The 17,578-nt window shown below is 35.7% G+C and overlaps 2 protein-coding genes and 1 long non-coding RNA gene across 3 annotated transcripts in view; all 3 read left to right on the top strand.

Moving 5' to 3' along the window:
* Nucleotides 1-458: 458 nt before the first annotated feature.
* Nucleotides 459-17,578, top strand: part of LOC147862149 (ketose-bisphosphate aldolase class-II family protein) — a 34,974-nt gene continuing 17,854 nt past the window's right edge. The window contains exons 1-18 of the mRNA XM_087322521.1: nt 459-623; nt 2,603-2,681; nt 3,132-3,203; nt 3,298-3,378; nt 4,337-4,401; nt 4,522-4,576; nt 6,224-6,272; nt 6,518-6,655; nt 8,533-8,617; nt 9,481-9,559; nt 11,919-11,965; nt 12,186-12,380; nt 14,074-14,149; nt 14,882-14,962; nt 15,277-15,357; nt 16,748-16,824; nt 16,902-16,956; nt 17,044-17,092. Coding sequence (XP_087178647.1) covers nt 516-623; nt 2,603-2,681; nt 3,132-3,203; nt 3,298-3,378; nt 4,337-4,401; nt 4,522-4,576; nt 6,224-6,272; nt 6,518-6,655; nt 8,533-8,617; nt 9,481-9,559; nt 11,919-11,965; nt 12,186-12,380; nt 14,074-14,149; nt 14,882-14,962; nt 15,277-15,357; nt 16,748-16,824; nt 16,902-16,956; nt 17,044-17,092 — 1,472 coding nt within the window. The 5' untranslated portion in view covers nt 459-515. The remainder of the gene's footprint in view (nt 624-2,602; nt 2,682-3,131; nt 3,204-3,297; nt 3,379-4,336; nt 4,402-4,521; nt 4,577-6,223; nt 6,273-6,517; nt 6,656-8,532; nt 8,618-9,480; nt 9,560-11,918; nt 11,966-12,185; nt 12,381-14,073; nt 14,150-14,881; nt 14,963-15,276; nt 15,358-16,747; nt 16,825-16,901; nt 16,957-17,043; nt 17,093-17,578) is intronic.
* Nucleotides 4,984-5,987, top strand: LOC147862150 (uncharacterized). Its single transcript, XR_015530026.1, has 2 exons — nt 4,984-5,149; nt 5,476-5,987. It is a non-coding gene; the product is annotated as an uncharacterized LOC147862150 (long non-coding RNA).
* Nucleotides 9,794-11,506, top strand: LOC147862151 (uncharacterized; the record flags this gene model as incomplete). Its single annotated transcript, XM_087322365.1, has 2 exons — nt 9,794-10,459; nt 10,505-11,506. Coding segments are annotated over exons 1-2 (1,470 nt in total), but the record flags the coding sequence as incomplete, so codon positions are not given.

The raw sequence follows: 17,578 nt of genomic DNA on the forward strand, positions 1-17,578 counted from the left end.
CAATGGATTGTGACATTTATTAGGAATTCTCTCCACCCCGATCTCTAGCTCTTGTAATGCGAGACACTGCCCCGAGTTGGTCGGAATGCCGGCAATCAAACAATTACCGAACAATGTACCGCCTCGAGAAGCCAAGGCCTCCACAACTTAGTGGCCGGCGCATTCGAGTGAATAGCGGGCGCAATCGGCTCGAAACTGAGTTCACTCGGCGATGATCGGAGAGATAAAAGTGAAAGTCTAGTCTTCTGTTCTGCACATCGGATCGCGGTTCGATTTCTCCCGAGAAATGGCTTTTTCAAGTCTTTTTCAAATAAATTAAACAAAAAAGTACACTGCTACCAAGTTGGAATAATTTGTGACTTTTTGATTTCTTTTGGGTGTTTTTTTTTTTTTTTTTTTTGCAATGGATGAAGTATCATAGAAAACCTCTTCTTATGTCATTTGTATTAATCTTTTTTTTTTTGTTTTGAAATTTTTTGCTGCTGCTCTCGTCCTCTGGCATCTTTCTTCTAGCTATGGCTTCTCAGATCGGAGCCCGTTTAGGGCTTGTTACTGCAGATCCTCATGGTCACCTTGTAGCTCAGAAGCTCTCCATCAGCCATCTCAATGTCAATCTATTTGAGGTAAAGATTCCAACCTATGAATCAAACATGACCTTTTGTTTTCTTTACCTCCTTTGCTTGAGAATTTATCAACATTGTGCTTTCTATTTCTATTTTGATTTTTTTGCAATCTAGAATGATAGTTTTTTTATTTCTCCAAAATATGGCCAGCGTCCAATTCTGCTTCTTATGCACAAGAAATTTCTACCGTTTTATTTTCTTTGCTGCCTAAATTTAAGTATTTTCTAAGCCACAAGATAATCAGCCCCCAATTCTGCTTCTTATGTGCAAAAATATGTCACCATTTTGTTTTTTTGCAACCTAAATTTATAGTTTCTTTCCTCCACAATATAATCAACATCTAACTCTGCTCCATTTGCATAAGAATTTGTCACCATTTTGTTTTGGGCACCATCTTTTGTTTTTGCAACACAGGCTCTAAATATGATCAACATCCAATTTTGCTTGTTTTTATAAGAGTTTCTTGCCATCTTGTTTTCTTTTTTGCAATCTAGATTTACAATTTGTTTTTTCAAATATGACAAACACCCAATTCTGCTTCTTGCATCAGAATTTATCAGCACTTGTTTTTTGCGATTTAGTTTTATAGAATTTGTTTTTAAATGTAATAATATCCTTCTTTGGATACGAATTTGTCACTAGAAATTTTTGCTTCTTTGGATAAGAAGCTGTCAACGTTTTCCCCCCAAATGCGCAACATGAATTTTTGGCTTCTTTGCATAAGAATTTGTCATCAATTTTTTTTTGCAATTTAGAGTAACAGTTTGATTTTTTCTCCAAAATATGTTCAATGTGAAAATTTTTCGTTTCCTTTCATATGGATTTTTCTGCAATTTCTCTCTCTCTCTCTCTCTCTCTCTCTCTCTCTCTCTCTCTCTCTCTCTCTCTCTCTCTCTCTTCCCTCGCTTTGGAGACATTTCCATTCTGGATCGACCTATGCTAGAGATCTTTCGAAGACAAAAGCTACAATATACCTAATTTGAGGATCTCACATGTGCCAAAAACCAGATTCCCTCATTAATTTTCTTTTCATGTTATTTACTTTTATATTTACTGTGTAATATTTATTTCATTTTGATTTGTTCTCAAGACGAGACAACACTTAAGATGTAATCTTTTATTTGGTCTTATAGGCCATTTTGGCCTCTTAAAAGACGTTAATATATCTTTCTTTCTTTCTTTCTCTCTCTCTCTCTCTACATATATATATATATATATATATTTCTTCTAAACTATGATTACTTTTAAAAATTGCTTCCTTCATAAGAATTTGCCACCATTTTTGTTGCAATCTAGATTTAAAATTAGTCTTTGTATTTGCAACATATGATTGATATGGAATTTTTTACTGATGACAATTTATCTAGTTTTTGCTTTCTTATTTTGACCGTTTCGTATTTTGCATGATATGAAATGGTTTTTGCATAAGAATCTCTAAAGTTCGTTTATCATTTTGACCATTTTTTTGCAATTTTAGATTTATATTTTTTCTTTTGCAAGCTGTGAGAAACATGTATTTTTGTTTCTTGCATAAGAATATGTCAAGTTTTCATTATTATGTTTTTGCAAGGTATGATCAATGTGGAATTCGCTTCTTCCAACGAATTTCTCAAGTTTTTGTTTTTTGTTTTGATTTTCTTTTTGCAATTTAGATTTGTAAAGTGTACTTCTATTCTTGATTTCTCTTCTTGCATACACATTTGTCAAGCTTATTTGACGTGGACCATTTTTCAGCACCATTTTTTTGCTACATGATGCATATGTATATAGCTTGAGGGCAGATTTATCTCTACAATTTTCTTGATACATCTAAACATTAGTATTTGAGAGGACACAAATTCAGAAGATTTTTTTGCAATGGGACCCGCAACAATGAGGGAGAAGATTTTTATTTTCAAAATAGTGATGCTGCATCTATACATGATTTTCTTTAAGTGTTATGTTCACAATAACCACAAATATGGCACATTTGTTGGCAGATTGATCCCAGGCCTAGAAATGAAGGCCCCAAGAATCCGAACCTGGTGCAATGCACTAGCACTGCTGAGGCAGCTGAAGGTTTGCAATCTGCACACTCTCAAATGCATGTCATGAGTATACCTTTTTTGAGAAATTATGCCTATTTGAGGATTGGTTGTTTTGGAGAGAGGATGGGTATATATTCTGGCCAATTTTGCTTGTTTTAAGCATTGAGAGAGCATGAACATTAAGCATATGCATTATTCTTTTGGACAGAACATGAGTACATGTTCAATTGTGCTTGTTTTAAGAATGTCAAGTTTTTTGGATAAATTAGCTTGCTTTCAGCATTATGATTTTTTGTGGATACAGAAGAAGGGTTGGTTACTAATAAACACAAATACGTTTTCTGATAAAAAAGTTGGAAGGTTATGTGTCTTCCTTTAAGTAATGCATGGAAATCCTACATGGAGAGACATTCAATACTGCTAGATTGTCCATAGTATATGATGATGAAATTCTATATGCAACCTTCTGGTTTTGAAACAGGCTGTGGAATACTAATTATCATGATTTCTGACCTCATCGAATTGGACGCTGTTATTACCGATGTTCTCTCAGGTGTATCAAAGGAATTAGGATCCATTTTTCACAGTAATTTTATCATTTACTTCATGTAACGTTTTCTGACTACAAATTTGTACTATAATTTCAGTTGTTGCAGATCAAACTGTGATAATTATCTGTGGAGGATTCTCTCCTACGTATATCACAACTTTGGCGAAAAGGATATCAGGTATATTTTTGTCCTCCTTGTCGGTATTAGCTTTTACATACTCTTTAAGAAATCTTATTGGATAATCTTTGACATTTCATTGGAAGCCCTTACCGTCAATTGCATCTGCTGATAATGCACATATAGGCAATGCTTAAGTTCATTTTTCTGTAGCATCTATATGAAAGATGTCTCTGAACTAGGAATCTTTCTCAGATGCAATAAGAAGAACTTCAGCACATGAAAAAGATAGAACCAGAAAATACAACACACCAAATATATAGTATATAAGAAATTGAAACAATCTTTATGAACAAATGACACAAGATTAGCAGCGACTTATAGAAGCTCAAGATGAAATGAAGATTCTGAAATCTTTGTATGAAATGGAAGACTTGCTTAACACTTGTCGGAGTTGAAGCATGCATTTCCCTGCAGTTGTGTTGGCAGTAAACATCTGCTTCACTGTCACTTGGAAGAATGAGTGGGCCTTGAGGGCCAAAGCTATTAGGACCTCTGTCTCTCTTCAATAGAAAATGTGTAGAACTAACATAAACCCCTGTTTTTCTTAAAATCAAAGGTTTTCCTTATCTTATATATTACAACAAATTGTTCAATGTCTTTTGAGATATCCTAATAGATGATGAAGGTGGATTGCAGTGTCTCCCCTATCCATCAGGAATATCTTTAATGGTGATAGAAGTTGCGTAGATAACCCCCCATTTTTCATAAAATGAAAGGTTGCGGTTGTCTTATATACGACTTTTAAGATACTTCAAAATTACTCTTTTAGCTTGTTTTAACCTCTTTATTTTTTCCTGAATTTACCTAGTCAGAATGCCACATTTTGTTACCAATGGTATTTGTTTTAATGCTCCAATAAGTTAGAACAGTAATGGAAATATTTGATCTTATGCTCACAATGTGCCAAAACTCTGACATTTAAATATATGATCAGCTAAGAATTTTCCTTTTACAGAAAAACAGGAAACTTTGCTGTTGATAAATGCAGTTATTTCTTTTGATTCAAACTCTGTTGTGAAGGTATGCCTATTGGCATGTCATTGTTTTTTCATAGCAGTTTCCATGATCTATGTGATTCTTGTTTCAGTTTTATTTCTCATGCCATATTCCCTTGGAACCTTCTATTTTGTATTTACCCAGATGTTGGCATCTGGCACTATCAAAGCCTTGGAAAAAACAGGCAGTGCACTTTCAGGTAAATTTATCTTTTGAGTGGTAATTGATTAATTTAGCAGGAGCGTTTTTTAAAGAATATTTCATAAATGATAAGTATAATTATAGTAATTGTTTTGTCTCTGTTTTAAAACTTAACCACAGATATTAAATTTTTGCAGTTTTCTGGATTTCATTTTTGTAATATGAAGTTCCATGTGCTATCATTTCATGTCGATGATTTCTCTTGAGAATCTCACATGAGCTGAAAACCAGTTTCCCTCATCTCTTTTTATCTTATTTACTTTTATATTTACGAAGTAATATTTATTTTATTTTGATTTGTTGTTCTCAAAGACGAGACAACACTTAAGATGTAATCTCTTGTTTGGTCTTATAAGCCATTTTGGCCTCTTAAAAGACGTTAATATATCTTTCTTTCTTTCTTATATAAGTTTTAATGCAATAATACTTTGGAAAAACTCATCCATGGAAGATATTTGAGCCTTTGGCTAGTACGCCTATGAGCTAGTTATTGTTTTTTTTTCCGTAGTGAAATTTCACACAGGTTTGTCACTCTGAGGGATATTCATGCACAGAGGGTAGAGTCAATGCAGTAAAGAGGCAAGAAAGAAAGAAAGAAAGAAAGAAAGATATATTAACGTCTTTTAAGAGGCCAAAATGGCCTATAAGACCGAATAAGAGATTACATCTTAAATGTTTTCTCGTCTTTGAGAACAAATCAAAATAAAGTAAATATTACACAATAAATATAAAAGTAAATAAGATGAAGAGAAAAGAGACGAGAGAATCTGGTTTTTGGCACATGCGAGATTCTCAAGTTAGGTGTATTGTAGCCTCTGTCTCCGAAAGATCTCTATCATAGGTCGATCTAGAATGGAAATGTCTCCAAAGCGAGGGAAGCACCTACGATGGCGGGAGATAATGGCTTTTGAGAAAATGTCATTATCCAACAAGAGGAGCTAGCCAGATGCCTTTTTGAGAGATTAAGTTGCTAGTTCATACATATGATTACTAGCTTGTTGTTAGAAAAACTGTGAATAACAGCAGCGGAGCAATTGTTAAAACCAATTAGACACAGCTAACCTGTGAGAAGGCTGTTAGACAGCAGTAGAAAAAATGGTTGCAAAGAGTAGAGGCACAACCAAAGAGTAGAGCTTGTTTTTAAGTAGCAACCAAAGTAAAAGTCTTTACAAAAGAGGCTGGTATAGCCTATTTATACAAAATTAGGGAAAGTGGGTGAAATGGTTGTTTGGTAGTTAAGTGACTCTTGTACTACCAAACAGGTACAATAAACTAGGAATAAGAGGGAATATCTTGGAAAAAGTGGAAGAGAGAAAAGGCATTTAAAGCGTTGCAGATTCTAGAGAGAGAAGGCATTTAAAAAGTTGCAGATTCTAGAGAGAGAAGAATCTGGGAAGAGAGAGAATGTAGTATAGAGATAATAAAGATGAAAGAGAGTGCAGGTCTGGAGCTGCCACCCTCCAACACTTGTAAGATCAGGGTCAAGTAATGAATGTGACTGTTGCATGTATTTTAACTCAACTTCTCCATTCTTGTTGTCTGCTAGCTGACATGGGAATTCTATTGTAGCTTTTCTATCTTTTTGAAAATGCCTGTTTATCCAGCAAAGAGATAGAAAACTGACATTCTATGGTCTTCTTACTAGCCATATGCAAGGATTATGTTCAAATCGAAGGGGATGTAGGTGCAGCCAGGTATTTCTGTTTTCCTTCAGGGTTTATATAGTTAAGATCTGTAAAAAATGGCAACTTCTGACAAATAATGCTTATTTATGGCATTACACGTCATGATTCTGTTTGCTTGTATGATTACCCCACACACATATGATAGCATATACATGCCATATACTCAGTCAAATATAAATATTTTACTAGGTAAAAATGTTATCATATTTTGTTTTGAATATTACCCTAAATGCTAACATTTGTTTGCCCTGCAGCAAGGTGTGGATGGTTGAAAAACTTTTAGTAGCTGTACACATCACTGCTGCTGCAGAAGCCATAGTGCTGGGTGCAACTGCTGGAATAAACACCAGAGATCTTTATGAGATTATAACAAATGCAGCAGGCAGTTCACAGTAAGTCTTAGCAGGAGACACCGAAATCCTGTTTTTCTGTAACATGAAAATACAAATATTTTAAAAGTTATCATTGGACTGAAAACAGGAACTGACTTTGCAATGCTCATACGTTTGTGGACGAGTGTATTAACATATTCAATACTTGATTGGGGTTTTTTGGAGGGAGAAGGAGATAATACTAATAATTATAGAAGCAGTAAATAGTAAATTATGTTACGAGTACAAAAAGAAAAACGTCTTTCTCCTCTAGTTTCCTATAATTAAATACATATCCAACACAAAGGTCTGCTGATCACTGGACTGAAATTATGGACCTGAAGGCAAATTGGAAACTGCAAATATCTTGATCAATCAACCAAACATGCTATATACATTTTGGATTCTTTTTGTAAGAAAGAAATTCTATTATAATTGCTAGTTATATGGAGAAATATGAAAAATATATTAATGTCTCAACAGAACCATAACACAAGTACAAGATTACAACTGTCTATGTTAAAGTCATCTATGTGAGTACAAAAAGAAAACCGTCTTTCTCCTCTAGTTTCTTAAAATTAAATGCACAGCCAACACAAAGGTCTGCTGATTATTGGACTGAAATTATGGAGCTCCAAAAGTAACTTCTGAGGTCCGGAGCTAACATTCTCCTCCAGGTAAATCAGAAAGAAAGAAAGATACATTGAGGCCAAAATGGCCTATAAAACCAAACAAAAGATTACATCTTAAGCGTTGTCAAGTTTTTGAGAACAACAAACCAAAATGAATGTTACTAATTAAAAAGTAAATAAGATAAAAAGTGACTAAAGAATCTTGTTATCGGTTCATGTAAGATTCTCAATTCAGATATATTGTACTTTCTGTCTGTGAAAGATCTCTAGAAAGTTATATTAAAGTCTTTTAAGAGGCCGATTGAGAAATTACGTCTTAAAATGTTGTCTCATCTGTGAGGACAGCAACCCAAAATAAACATAACTAAGTAAAAAGTAAATAGGGAGAGAAAGAACATGGAAACCCTAGGAAAAGGTCTATAAGACCAATTGAGAAACTACATTAAAATGTTGTGTCATCTGTGAGGACAACAAACCAAAATAAACATAACTAAGTAAAAAATAAATAGAAAGATAGAGAACATGGAAACCTTAGGAAAAGGTCTCGTGTTCTCATAGTGTGAAAGGGAATAAAGACGAGTACTTAAATGTAATGGAAGTATAAAAGCCAATGTTTTGGCCTTTTAAAAGATGTTAATATACCTTTCGTTCTTCCCCACATCTGCCTAACTTTGTGCAAGTTTAGATTTGATCTCTTTTCTCTTATGATACACTTAGAAATTCGGGTAGGAATATATGCATATAAATCTATTTAAGACTGGAACGTGCGGCCTTTTGGTTTCCAACGTAGTTGGGAGCTCTTTGAGCAAAGGTACCTAAGACTGGCAGGTATATCATCAAAACAACTTGGTGAACATGGAGATCATCATTATTGGTATGCTGAAATGCAAGAATGCCTTGAATCACATTGCGCATTTATAAATTATTCTCATATATTTAATGCAAATTCCCACTTGACTTATCATAGAAAAATACTAGATAACCCTGAATTGTAACTTCTGATCTAGCTGGAGGAGAATGCTAAATACCCAAAATTGGTAGCAGTTCTTTAATGCTGCAGATAAATGATGGGTTTAAACATATCCCTAAATTTACCAATGATTGGTAAACTTGAGTTTTGCAACTTTATGCAACATAGAATGTAGAATGGAGAGTCTAGGTATTGTATCCTGAGAAATTATGATCATGAAAGTGAAGTAAACTATAGACTTTGTTTTTATGGGTGGTTCTAATAGTTTTCTGTAAAAAACACCACTTCTATTTTAGCATGTTTGTGGATCGAGTGCCTCAAATGCTGGCGGATGAATATCTGAAGTCAGGTTCTACTATTCGCAACTTTCTTAACAGTTTGGTAATATTTCATGTCCAATTTCAATTCTCTTAGTGTTCTTTGAGTATATTCCTTTATTCTCGTTGATGATTGCCTGTATTTTGTTAAGAATATAGAAAGATGATAATCATTCTAAGGATAGTACTTTCTACTATGTCGTAGGAATGTTAAAGCAAACAATGATGGGGTATTAACATCCTAGTAAATATATAGCAGGAGAAAGACGGAAAGATATTTTAATGTCCTTCAAGAGGTCATAGTGGCCTTAACGCCAAACAAGAGATTACAGCTTAAATGTTAAAGCAGATGTGTGTCCATATAAGAGGGCCTGATGATGAATCCATGCTCTGATGTATGTAAAACGTGTCCTATAGTGGGCCATCTTCCTACCAAGAGATGTAGTGGGCTGGTCCATCTTATTTTGTATTCGAACATGATTCTATCAGTTCGAATCACTCTATTTTTTCCACTTTGCTGGCCTCAATATTACACTCTAGTTGGCCCTTTGAATGGACAAAATTTCCAACCTTGCTCATTGTCTAGATTTTCCTCACTTTTAAGGGCTGTAAACTGTACCAACTGATAGCTCATGTGCAACTATGCATCTTTTGTTTGACATTTTTAATTGTAGAATATTAACTTTGGATGCCTTTAGAATGTTTGATAGAAAACAATGCAGAGACACAAGAAACAACATGGTCAGAAAAGAACAATAGGTTCTTCTAGAATGGTTAGGTGGCTATAAAACTTGGAACTTATAATGCCTCCAAAGATCAATTAAAATAACAAATTCAAAGTGTTCTCTTATGTCCTTGTGTTTGGTTCTAATTTTTGTTTCTTTAAATAAAAACATAAAGTACTCATATTACTACTATGTATTGTAGAGTTTATTGCTTGAAGAAGCACGAACCCTTCTGTTCCCTCTGCCACTCACTGCAATAGCAAACCAGTATTTTCATATGGGTAAGTTTTTGAGGTTCTTTTTGAAACATTTTGTCCGATGTTTATGATGTATTGTCCGATGTTTATTGCTTGATATGAGTGGTTGGGTGGGCCGAAAAAGGAAGCCCACAAGAAGATGCCAAGAATCTCGGAACAAAGATTGGAGCATCAGATATTCCATTTGCTTCAGCATGGAGGGTGGGAAGAGATGAGTCTAGAGCTAAAGCACTTATCATCCGCTTCATGGATATTGACAATAAAAAAGCTTTCCTCTCTAAAAGAAAGGCACTCAAGGGTGAAAAAATATACTTAGACGACGATCTCACTCCAGCCCAAGTGGCACACTGCAAAGAAAACATGCCACGAGTGCTTGATGCAAGAAAGGAAGGTAAATGGGCCGTATATAGAGATGGCAAGATCATTATTACAGAGAAGAGAACAACATGACGATCTATGGCCTATGAGACCCTACGCATGACCATATGGAATTGCAACGGCTCTCTACGGACAAATGTCGGATATTTTGAAGATACATTGAAAAACACAGATATTGCTATGTATACAGAGACTCACCAATGCATGGCTAACAAACTCCCTGAGGTACAAGGATATAGATGGGAGTCAATATGTCACCCCCAACCTCGGACACGAGGAAGCACTAGAGGTTCGGGAGGAGTGGCTATGCTATACAAAGAGGAGCTCCATGATAGAGTGCATGTTGTCCATAAGGATGTAGATGCATGCTACATGTGGATACGAATAAAAAGAGGGGATCTTAGAGAGTTATATATTGCAATTTGCTACTTTCCACCTGCCTACTTAAGGTTTGCACCTCTAGGTGAATCACCATATCTACCACTATATGATGACATCATAAGATTTGCTTCTATGGGGGACATAATACTATTAGGAGATTTTAATGCATGAACCAAGGATGAATAAACAACTATTTTTAACACCAATGAGGCTGTTTATGGAGAAGTTATGGCGGAAGAGGTTGGTCTAAAGCAACAAGCTCAAGATATGAGTGTTATAACTGAATATGGAAAACACTTTCTAGCCTTAGGAAGCACGCATGGATTTGTGATATATAAAGGCTTGTCACAGTGGCCTGGATCAGATGCTTTGACATGTTGGAACCCAAAAGGGGGTGCAAGCACAGTTGATTATCTAATGGGATCTCCATCTCTTTTACCTGAAATAACAGTGTTCACTATATCGGGGAGACCTATTGGCTTGGCAGCTGATCATGCATATCTACGGTTCGAGGTAAATGATGGATGCACAAAGGATGTATATGCTAAGGAGAGTGGGCTGAATAAGTATCTATTTACTCGCGAGACAATTGATGTGTATAGTTGTGGTGTATACAATGGCATGCTAGATTTGGATCCTTTCGCACCCCTTGAAGAACTTACCCAAGGATTATCCAAATCATTGCATAAAGCAACCACAAATGCCTTCCCTCACACAACGGCCAATCCTCCCAAACTCGGTAGAGTAATACAAAATAGTTTGTATGATGACGAATGTCGTGATACAAGGAGATGCTTGCAGTGTGATGTAACTCGGGGCATTTATACACACAACCAAGCGAGAGCAACCTTCCAACGTCTCGTAAGGAAGAAGAAGAGACTGTATTTGGCTAAATTTGAAGATCATTTGTATCACTTGTTTCTAGGACAAGAGAGTAAAAGAGCATGGAAAATGTTTAATGAGAGGCAACCCACCACACAACTGACCTCACCTCAGGTGTGGCATGAATATGCAAAGGTTCTATATGATATCCCGGGCCAACCTCCTCTTCCCCACCCGAATGCTTCATGCCCACATGAATCAACCTTCTTTACACCACAAAATGTCAGAAATTCCATTGATCGGTTACAATTTGGGAAGGCCCAAGATCATGATGGATTGGTGGGTGAGCACTTTATCTATGCACGTGACACCTTGCTCCCATTGCTAGCACACATACAATTGATCGGGCAATGGCAATTTGCTGTGCACGTAGGCCCCGGCCCCATGGACCACGACCTCGACACCCTTGTCATCGACAGATAAAAGCCATTATCTCCCTCCATCGTAGGTGCTTCCCTCGCTTCGGAGACATTTCCATTCTGGATCGACCTATGCTAGAGATCTTTTGAAGAAAAAAGCTACAATATACCTAACTTGAGGATCTCACATGTGCCAAAAACCAGATTCCCTCATTTCTTTTCTTTTCATGTTATTTACTTTTATATTTATTGTGTAATATTGATTTTATTTTGATTTGTTCTCGAAGACGAGACAACACTTAAGATGTAATCTCTTATTTGGTCTTATAGGCCATTTTGGCATCTTAAAAGACGTTAATATATCTTTCTTTCTTTCTATGAAGCATGTTCCTCTGGATATGGTGACTTCTCGGATGCAGCTGTGGTCAAGGTGCTTAAATTCTTCTGTATAATTATTCAAAGTGAAAGCAAAGCATGCAGACCAGACTGTCTCGACCAGACACGTGCATGGGATCACAGCACAATTAGAACATTAAAGCAAATATTTACTTTTCATATATCATAGAATAGATATATACATATATGTAGCGAAGATATTGAATATGGGCATCATGTTTTTTTTATCATTTTACATATGCTTTTGTTGTAAGGTATGGGAGAAAACTGCCGGTGTCAAAGTTACTGCAGCTGCAAAGTATGATCACGAGACTTTTTCTCAAAAGGCAGAAAATATAGTGAAAGAAGCTCCATCAGTACAACATGTTGGGTTCATTGGACTTGGTGCTATGGGCTTTGGCATGGCATCAACATTACTTCGGGAGAAGTTCATAGTTTGTGGATTTGATGTAAGATGCATGCGAAATGACTGTTTTGTCTGCTTGTGATTTCTAATGCATTTTAATGAGTTTATGAAAAATGAATGGGTCAATCAAAATGACACTTTCTTTTTCTTTTGATTTATAACGTACTTATAAAAAGAAAATAATGATTTATTTCAAATTATTATCTCTCCATTCAAATAAAACATCACTTCATCTTCAAGCAAGGAGGCTTTGTTCCATCTTCTTTCATTTAGATCTCCATATGATGAGGATATTTACACCAGCATTATGCTTAATATTCCATCATGACGGTATCTTTCAGTGCAATAACTGCTTTTTTTGGCTATGAATGTCAAATGTACAATCTTTGTACTTCCCTACTCACAACAGTTTGGAAGGATTAATGTACAGATAGTACACAGCCTGTGCCATGATGTGGCCGGTGTAGAGGAGGAATATAGAGAACGTGAAGAATAAAGAGAAAAAGGGGACAGTGCAGAAATCAATGTAAAAATATGTAAATACAATCTGAAAAATATATAATAATGAAAAGTCAATGGCCTAGTGGTTAAGGCTATTGATTGTGTGGGAGAAGGTGTAGGATTTGAATCCTAGCATGAGTGCGTGGGTGCTAACTACCCTTTTTTTAACATTTCAATGAGAAGGGGGTGTTTACGCATTTAATGCAATCAGTGAGCCTCTTCTCTCACTATAAAATGGGATTTGAGGGCTCATTTTCGGGTTGGATTTTATTGGGATGTTTTTGGGTGTTTTGAAGAGCTCGTCTTCTATTTCTTTTATGCGGGTATTCTTCTACCCTTTTCTAGGCTTTCTTCCTTCTTTTATATTAGGGGTTTTGGGGTGTGAGAGTGGAAATTGGGCCACTTCTCCTTCTTCGTCTCGAACTTGGTTTTTCTTGCTTGAACGAGGGGAAAGGATGAGAAGAGGATCTCGAAAAGGACAAAAAAGAGGTAGTGGAAAGATTCAACAGCAAAAGGAGAAGGCCATTGATCGTGAGGTTGGGCCACTAAAACTCAAGAGTCCTTCCTCCTGGTTTACTCCCAATCTCCAAACAACTATTCCCTTGTAATCACCTCTCGCATTTGCTATTTTAATCACTCATTGTAAACCCTATTTTGAAAAAGGGGATATTTTGTTAATAATTTAGTGGGTGTTGCCTTAATCCAAGAGTTTTAATACTAAGCACGGGTCTTAATTCCCATTTTCCTTGTGTAATCGTGTTGAGTGGAGGAAAGATAGTTAGGGAGGTTGATTCTCAACGTCCACAACAAAGTTTCCTTCAGTCATGATTCTTCAATCTGAGGCTTCCTTGAATCACGATTCCTCGAACCAAGGTTTCCTCGAATCACGATTCCTGATTCCTCAAGCCAGGTTTCCTTGAATCATGATTTCCTCTAATCCTAATTACTCAAGCCTAAATTCTTCAAGCTAGGTTTCCTTGAACCAGGAATCCTCGAATCAAATTCCTTGAAAGTGATAATTCTTGAAATACAAAGGGGTTACATGAGGGCTACCCATGAAGGGCTTTAACTCTTCTCACACAGTATTACATCCTAACTGGTCAATATCCCCTGTGGTCTCGCTTGAGTAGGACACACTCGTTCGTTTACGCGACATCTATCTTCTTAATTAAAACAAAAATTCAATTCCCTTTTATCTCTTTGTCTAATTTCTAAAACCTTTCTATATGGAACAGGTTTATGAACCAACTTTGGTAAGATTCAGGAAACTTGGAGGACTCACAGGGAATTCTGTCGCAGAAGCTGTAAGAGGTATAACATTGTCAAAGGAGTAATTTGTTTTACCAAGTTTCAAAATAGTTAAAAGGTTCCCGGAAGATATATCTTATTTTTATACACAATGTCAAGCATTTTAACGTTCATATAAACTAGTGAAATCATTGAGGAGTCTGACTTCATCTTCTATGAGATGAAGTTGTAGGCTGAAAGGAAAATCGACTAGCCAAAAGAAAATCCTGACTGAGTCTGCAGTAAGTAAGATATCCAGAAACTACATAACAAGGAGGAATGTACTCAGATCTATTTAGCCTGCAGAATATGTTAGCCTTTTGTATGTTCTTTCTGGTGGTACCAATAATCTTTAAGTAACCATCCACTAAAATTGACTAAAGATCCTTCAGATTAGTGTGAATAGATGAATACTTCTCAAAACATTTTTCACCAAAATATTACTCTGCATAAAGACTATTCAAGAATCAAGAATCGTTATCTAAACCTATGTAGTCTTCAATTAGTGGAATTTGGGCCATGGATTCTAGGGGATGGAAAACCTCTAACATGATCAGTTATAGTTATGCATGTAACATACTCCCCCACTTTAACGTACTCTCAGATTCTCAGAAAGTATAAACTTGCAGCTGATTGTACAATAGATTCATCTGTCTGAGATATTGTGTTTGTTAAAAATGTATCAAAATCAAGTTAAGCAGTGAAGTCATTTTATCTGAAATTCTGTTTACTGATCTCACTTTGTTAACTTTTTAGCCTCTGAAGTAGTTGTTGTGATGGTTGCAACGGAAACTCAGGCAGAGAGAGTATTGTTTGGAGAGGAAGGTGCTGTTGCAGGTCAGTGCACATATTCTCTGTTTCAGAATTTCTCAAAAGAGCTCTTCATTCTGGATCAAACTATGCTAGAGAACTTATGAAGAAAAAAATTACATTATATCTGTCTTGAGAATCTTACCTGTACCGATGACAAGATTCTTTAGTCACTTTTTATCTTAGGAAAATTTATTTTAGTCTCTTGTCCTCAAAGACGAGACAACACCCAAAGATGCAACTCTTGTTTGGTCTTGTAGGCCATTTTCACCTCTTAAAAGACGTTAGTATATCATTCATTCATTCTCTCTTTATACTGACATGTTCCTGCTTTTTGTCAGCTGTTCCGAATGGTTGCACTATTGTGCTCTGCTCGACAGTGTCTCCAGTTTATGTCGCAAAACTCGAACAGCGCCTCAGAGGTAGTGTTTTTCCGGATTCTATTTCTTATGGACTTTCGGTAATTTATGTGTTTACTTTATACTTTTGGATTAGTTTATTCTATGACCTCTTGGGAAAGCATCAGATTGGGAAAGCAGTGCTTAGTTGTGCTGTTTTTTTAGGAACTACTTTTTTCTCTTTAGGAGAGGTAGCTTCTAACTCACAATAAAATTATTACTAATTCTTTAGATATTTTAATGTCCGTATTCACTTTCAATAAAACCTACTAGTTCCTATTTATACAAATTTCAACTAATACTCATTAGACCATAGGAGTCATATCCAAACCAGTATCACATTATGTTCTCCTATATAGTTAATATCCCATAGGTATGTGTGATTCAGCTTCCAAGAAACTATGATTGAGTTCCTGTACAGCTTCTTGTTTACTCTCTGTGAATGCAACATTTTGGAAAATCTGCAATAGAGCAGACCAGATATTTCTGAAAAAACATATGGACTAGGATCCCAGGAGCTTTGTTTAGTGTCTTATATGATTTATATAGAATATTGTTCAGAGTATGGAGAATATTGTTTATATATAGTTTAACAAGGTGAGAGATTCACTATTGCTAAATTTGTGCAAGATGGATGTACTTTTTGAGATTGAATATTATTACATTTTAGAGTTTCTGAATCTTGGTGTGGGATCTTCACCAGCTTTTAGTCAGTTATATAAAGTAGGAAGTGGATGGTCAGCTTTTAGCCGAAATTAATGAAGAGAGAAGTTATTGAAGTACAACAATACAGCCACAGCAGCTCATCAACAAAGAACAATGAGGACTTTCTTTGTTCATCATAGCTTGTGTTACAAGTTAATCAAGGACTGCAAAAGTAGGGTCTTGATTCAGAACAAATCAAATGGGTTACATTAGCTTAGGTTATAGTAATGTCCAATTCATGTAGGCCATAACATGTACACCACAACAATTTGGACCACAGTCTCATCACCCTTGTTATTGAGAAATAAAGCCATTAGGACCTTGGAAGGGGTTACAATAGATTAGGTAATAGCAATGTCCGATGCACGTAGGCCATGACATGTATGGCACAACCATTTGCACCACACCTCATCACAATTGTTATTAACAAATAACAAAAATGCCATTACGACTTGACAAATAAAACCATTATGACTTGACACAAAAAATGCATCCTGGATGTGAAAAATATCTCACATTTTGGAGAAGCCCGTGTTGGATATTTTTTGAAGATAAAAATTTCAGTCAATCAATCAAAGTTCAGCATCTTAAGTTCTTAGATATCTAGATTGTTTAGAACCAATCAATCAAAGTCAAGCATCTTAAGTTCTTCGATATCTACATTAATATAGGTTTCTTTCTTTCTGATTCTGCTTATAATGCATTGCAGCTGAAGATAGGGATCTTCACCTAGTAGACGCCCCTGTTTCAGGAGGAGTTGTGAAAGCTGGAAATGGAACTCTTACGGTATAATGGTGTTTCCTCGTCAAATGCCTCTGACACATTTATATTCAAGTATGATATTCTATGTAATATGTATGCAGATTATGGCAGCCGGATCAGAAGAAGCCCTCAAAAAAGCAGGATTGGTTTTGTCAAGTAATATCACAGTTGTTTTATCAACTGAAAGTCCATAATAATGCAATGTTTGTATTTATATTGATTTCTGTAACGTATTCTTTGCAGCTTTAAGTGAAACTTTATATATTATCGATGGTGGAGCTGGTAAAGGAAGGTATAATATCTTCACTGCTTATAGATTTTGGTGTATCTTCTGGAAAACTTTGTCGGCCTATTGTCTGAATGTTATCATCATGTTGCTTGTTAATCTCAATATATTTGTAGTTCAATATGCTCTCAGTCAAAGTTTTGATTGAGAAAAAGAATATACTGGGTTTCTTCAACGTTAGAAAAAATGTTTCCTCATATTTTTATAGCCAGGAGAAGCTATATTTTTCTGCTATTCAACTAGCACCGAAACCTAATATAGTACTGGTGGCTTAGTGTTACTAGTTAAGTTAGTACGGGGGGCTAATGCTACTAAGCAAATGAAGAGTTTCATAGAAACCTAATTTGTTGCATAGAGACCTTAGGTCATGCAACCCCTCTACTAGATTCAGTCAGAGAGTGATTTTCAATGACTTTTCAGACCTAAGGACAAATCATCTAATTGTAGAATATCAATACCATTCATCGTTCAACTACTTTCATCTCCTTCACA

The sequence above is a fragment of the Azolla caroliniana genome, unplaced genomic scaffold (assembly GCF_043228905.1).
Source record: "Azolla caroliniana isolate FFs.n. ecotype wild unplaced genomic scaffold, voAzoCaro1.0.p SCAF_7, whole genome shotgun sequence".
NCBI classification, from domain to species: domain Eukaryota; kingdom Viridiplantae; phylum Streptophyta; class Polypodiopsida; order Salviniales; family Salviniaceae; genus Azolla; species Azolla caroliniana.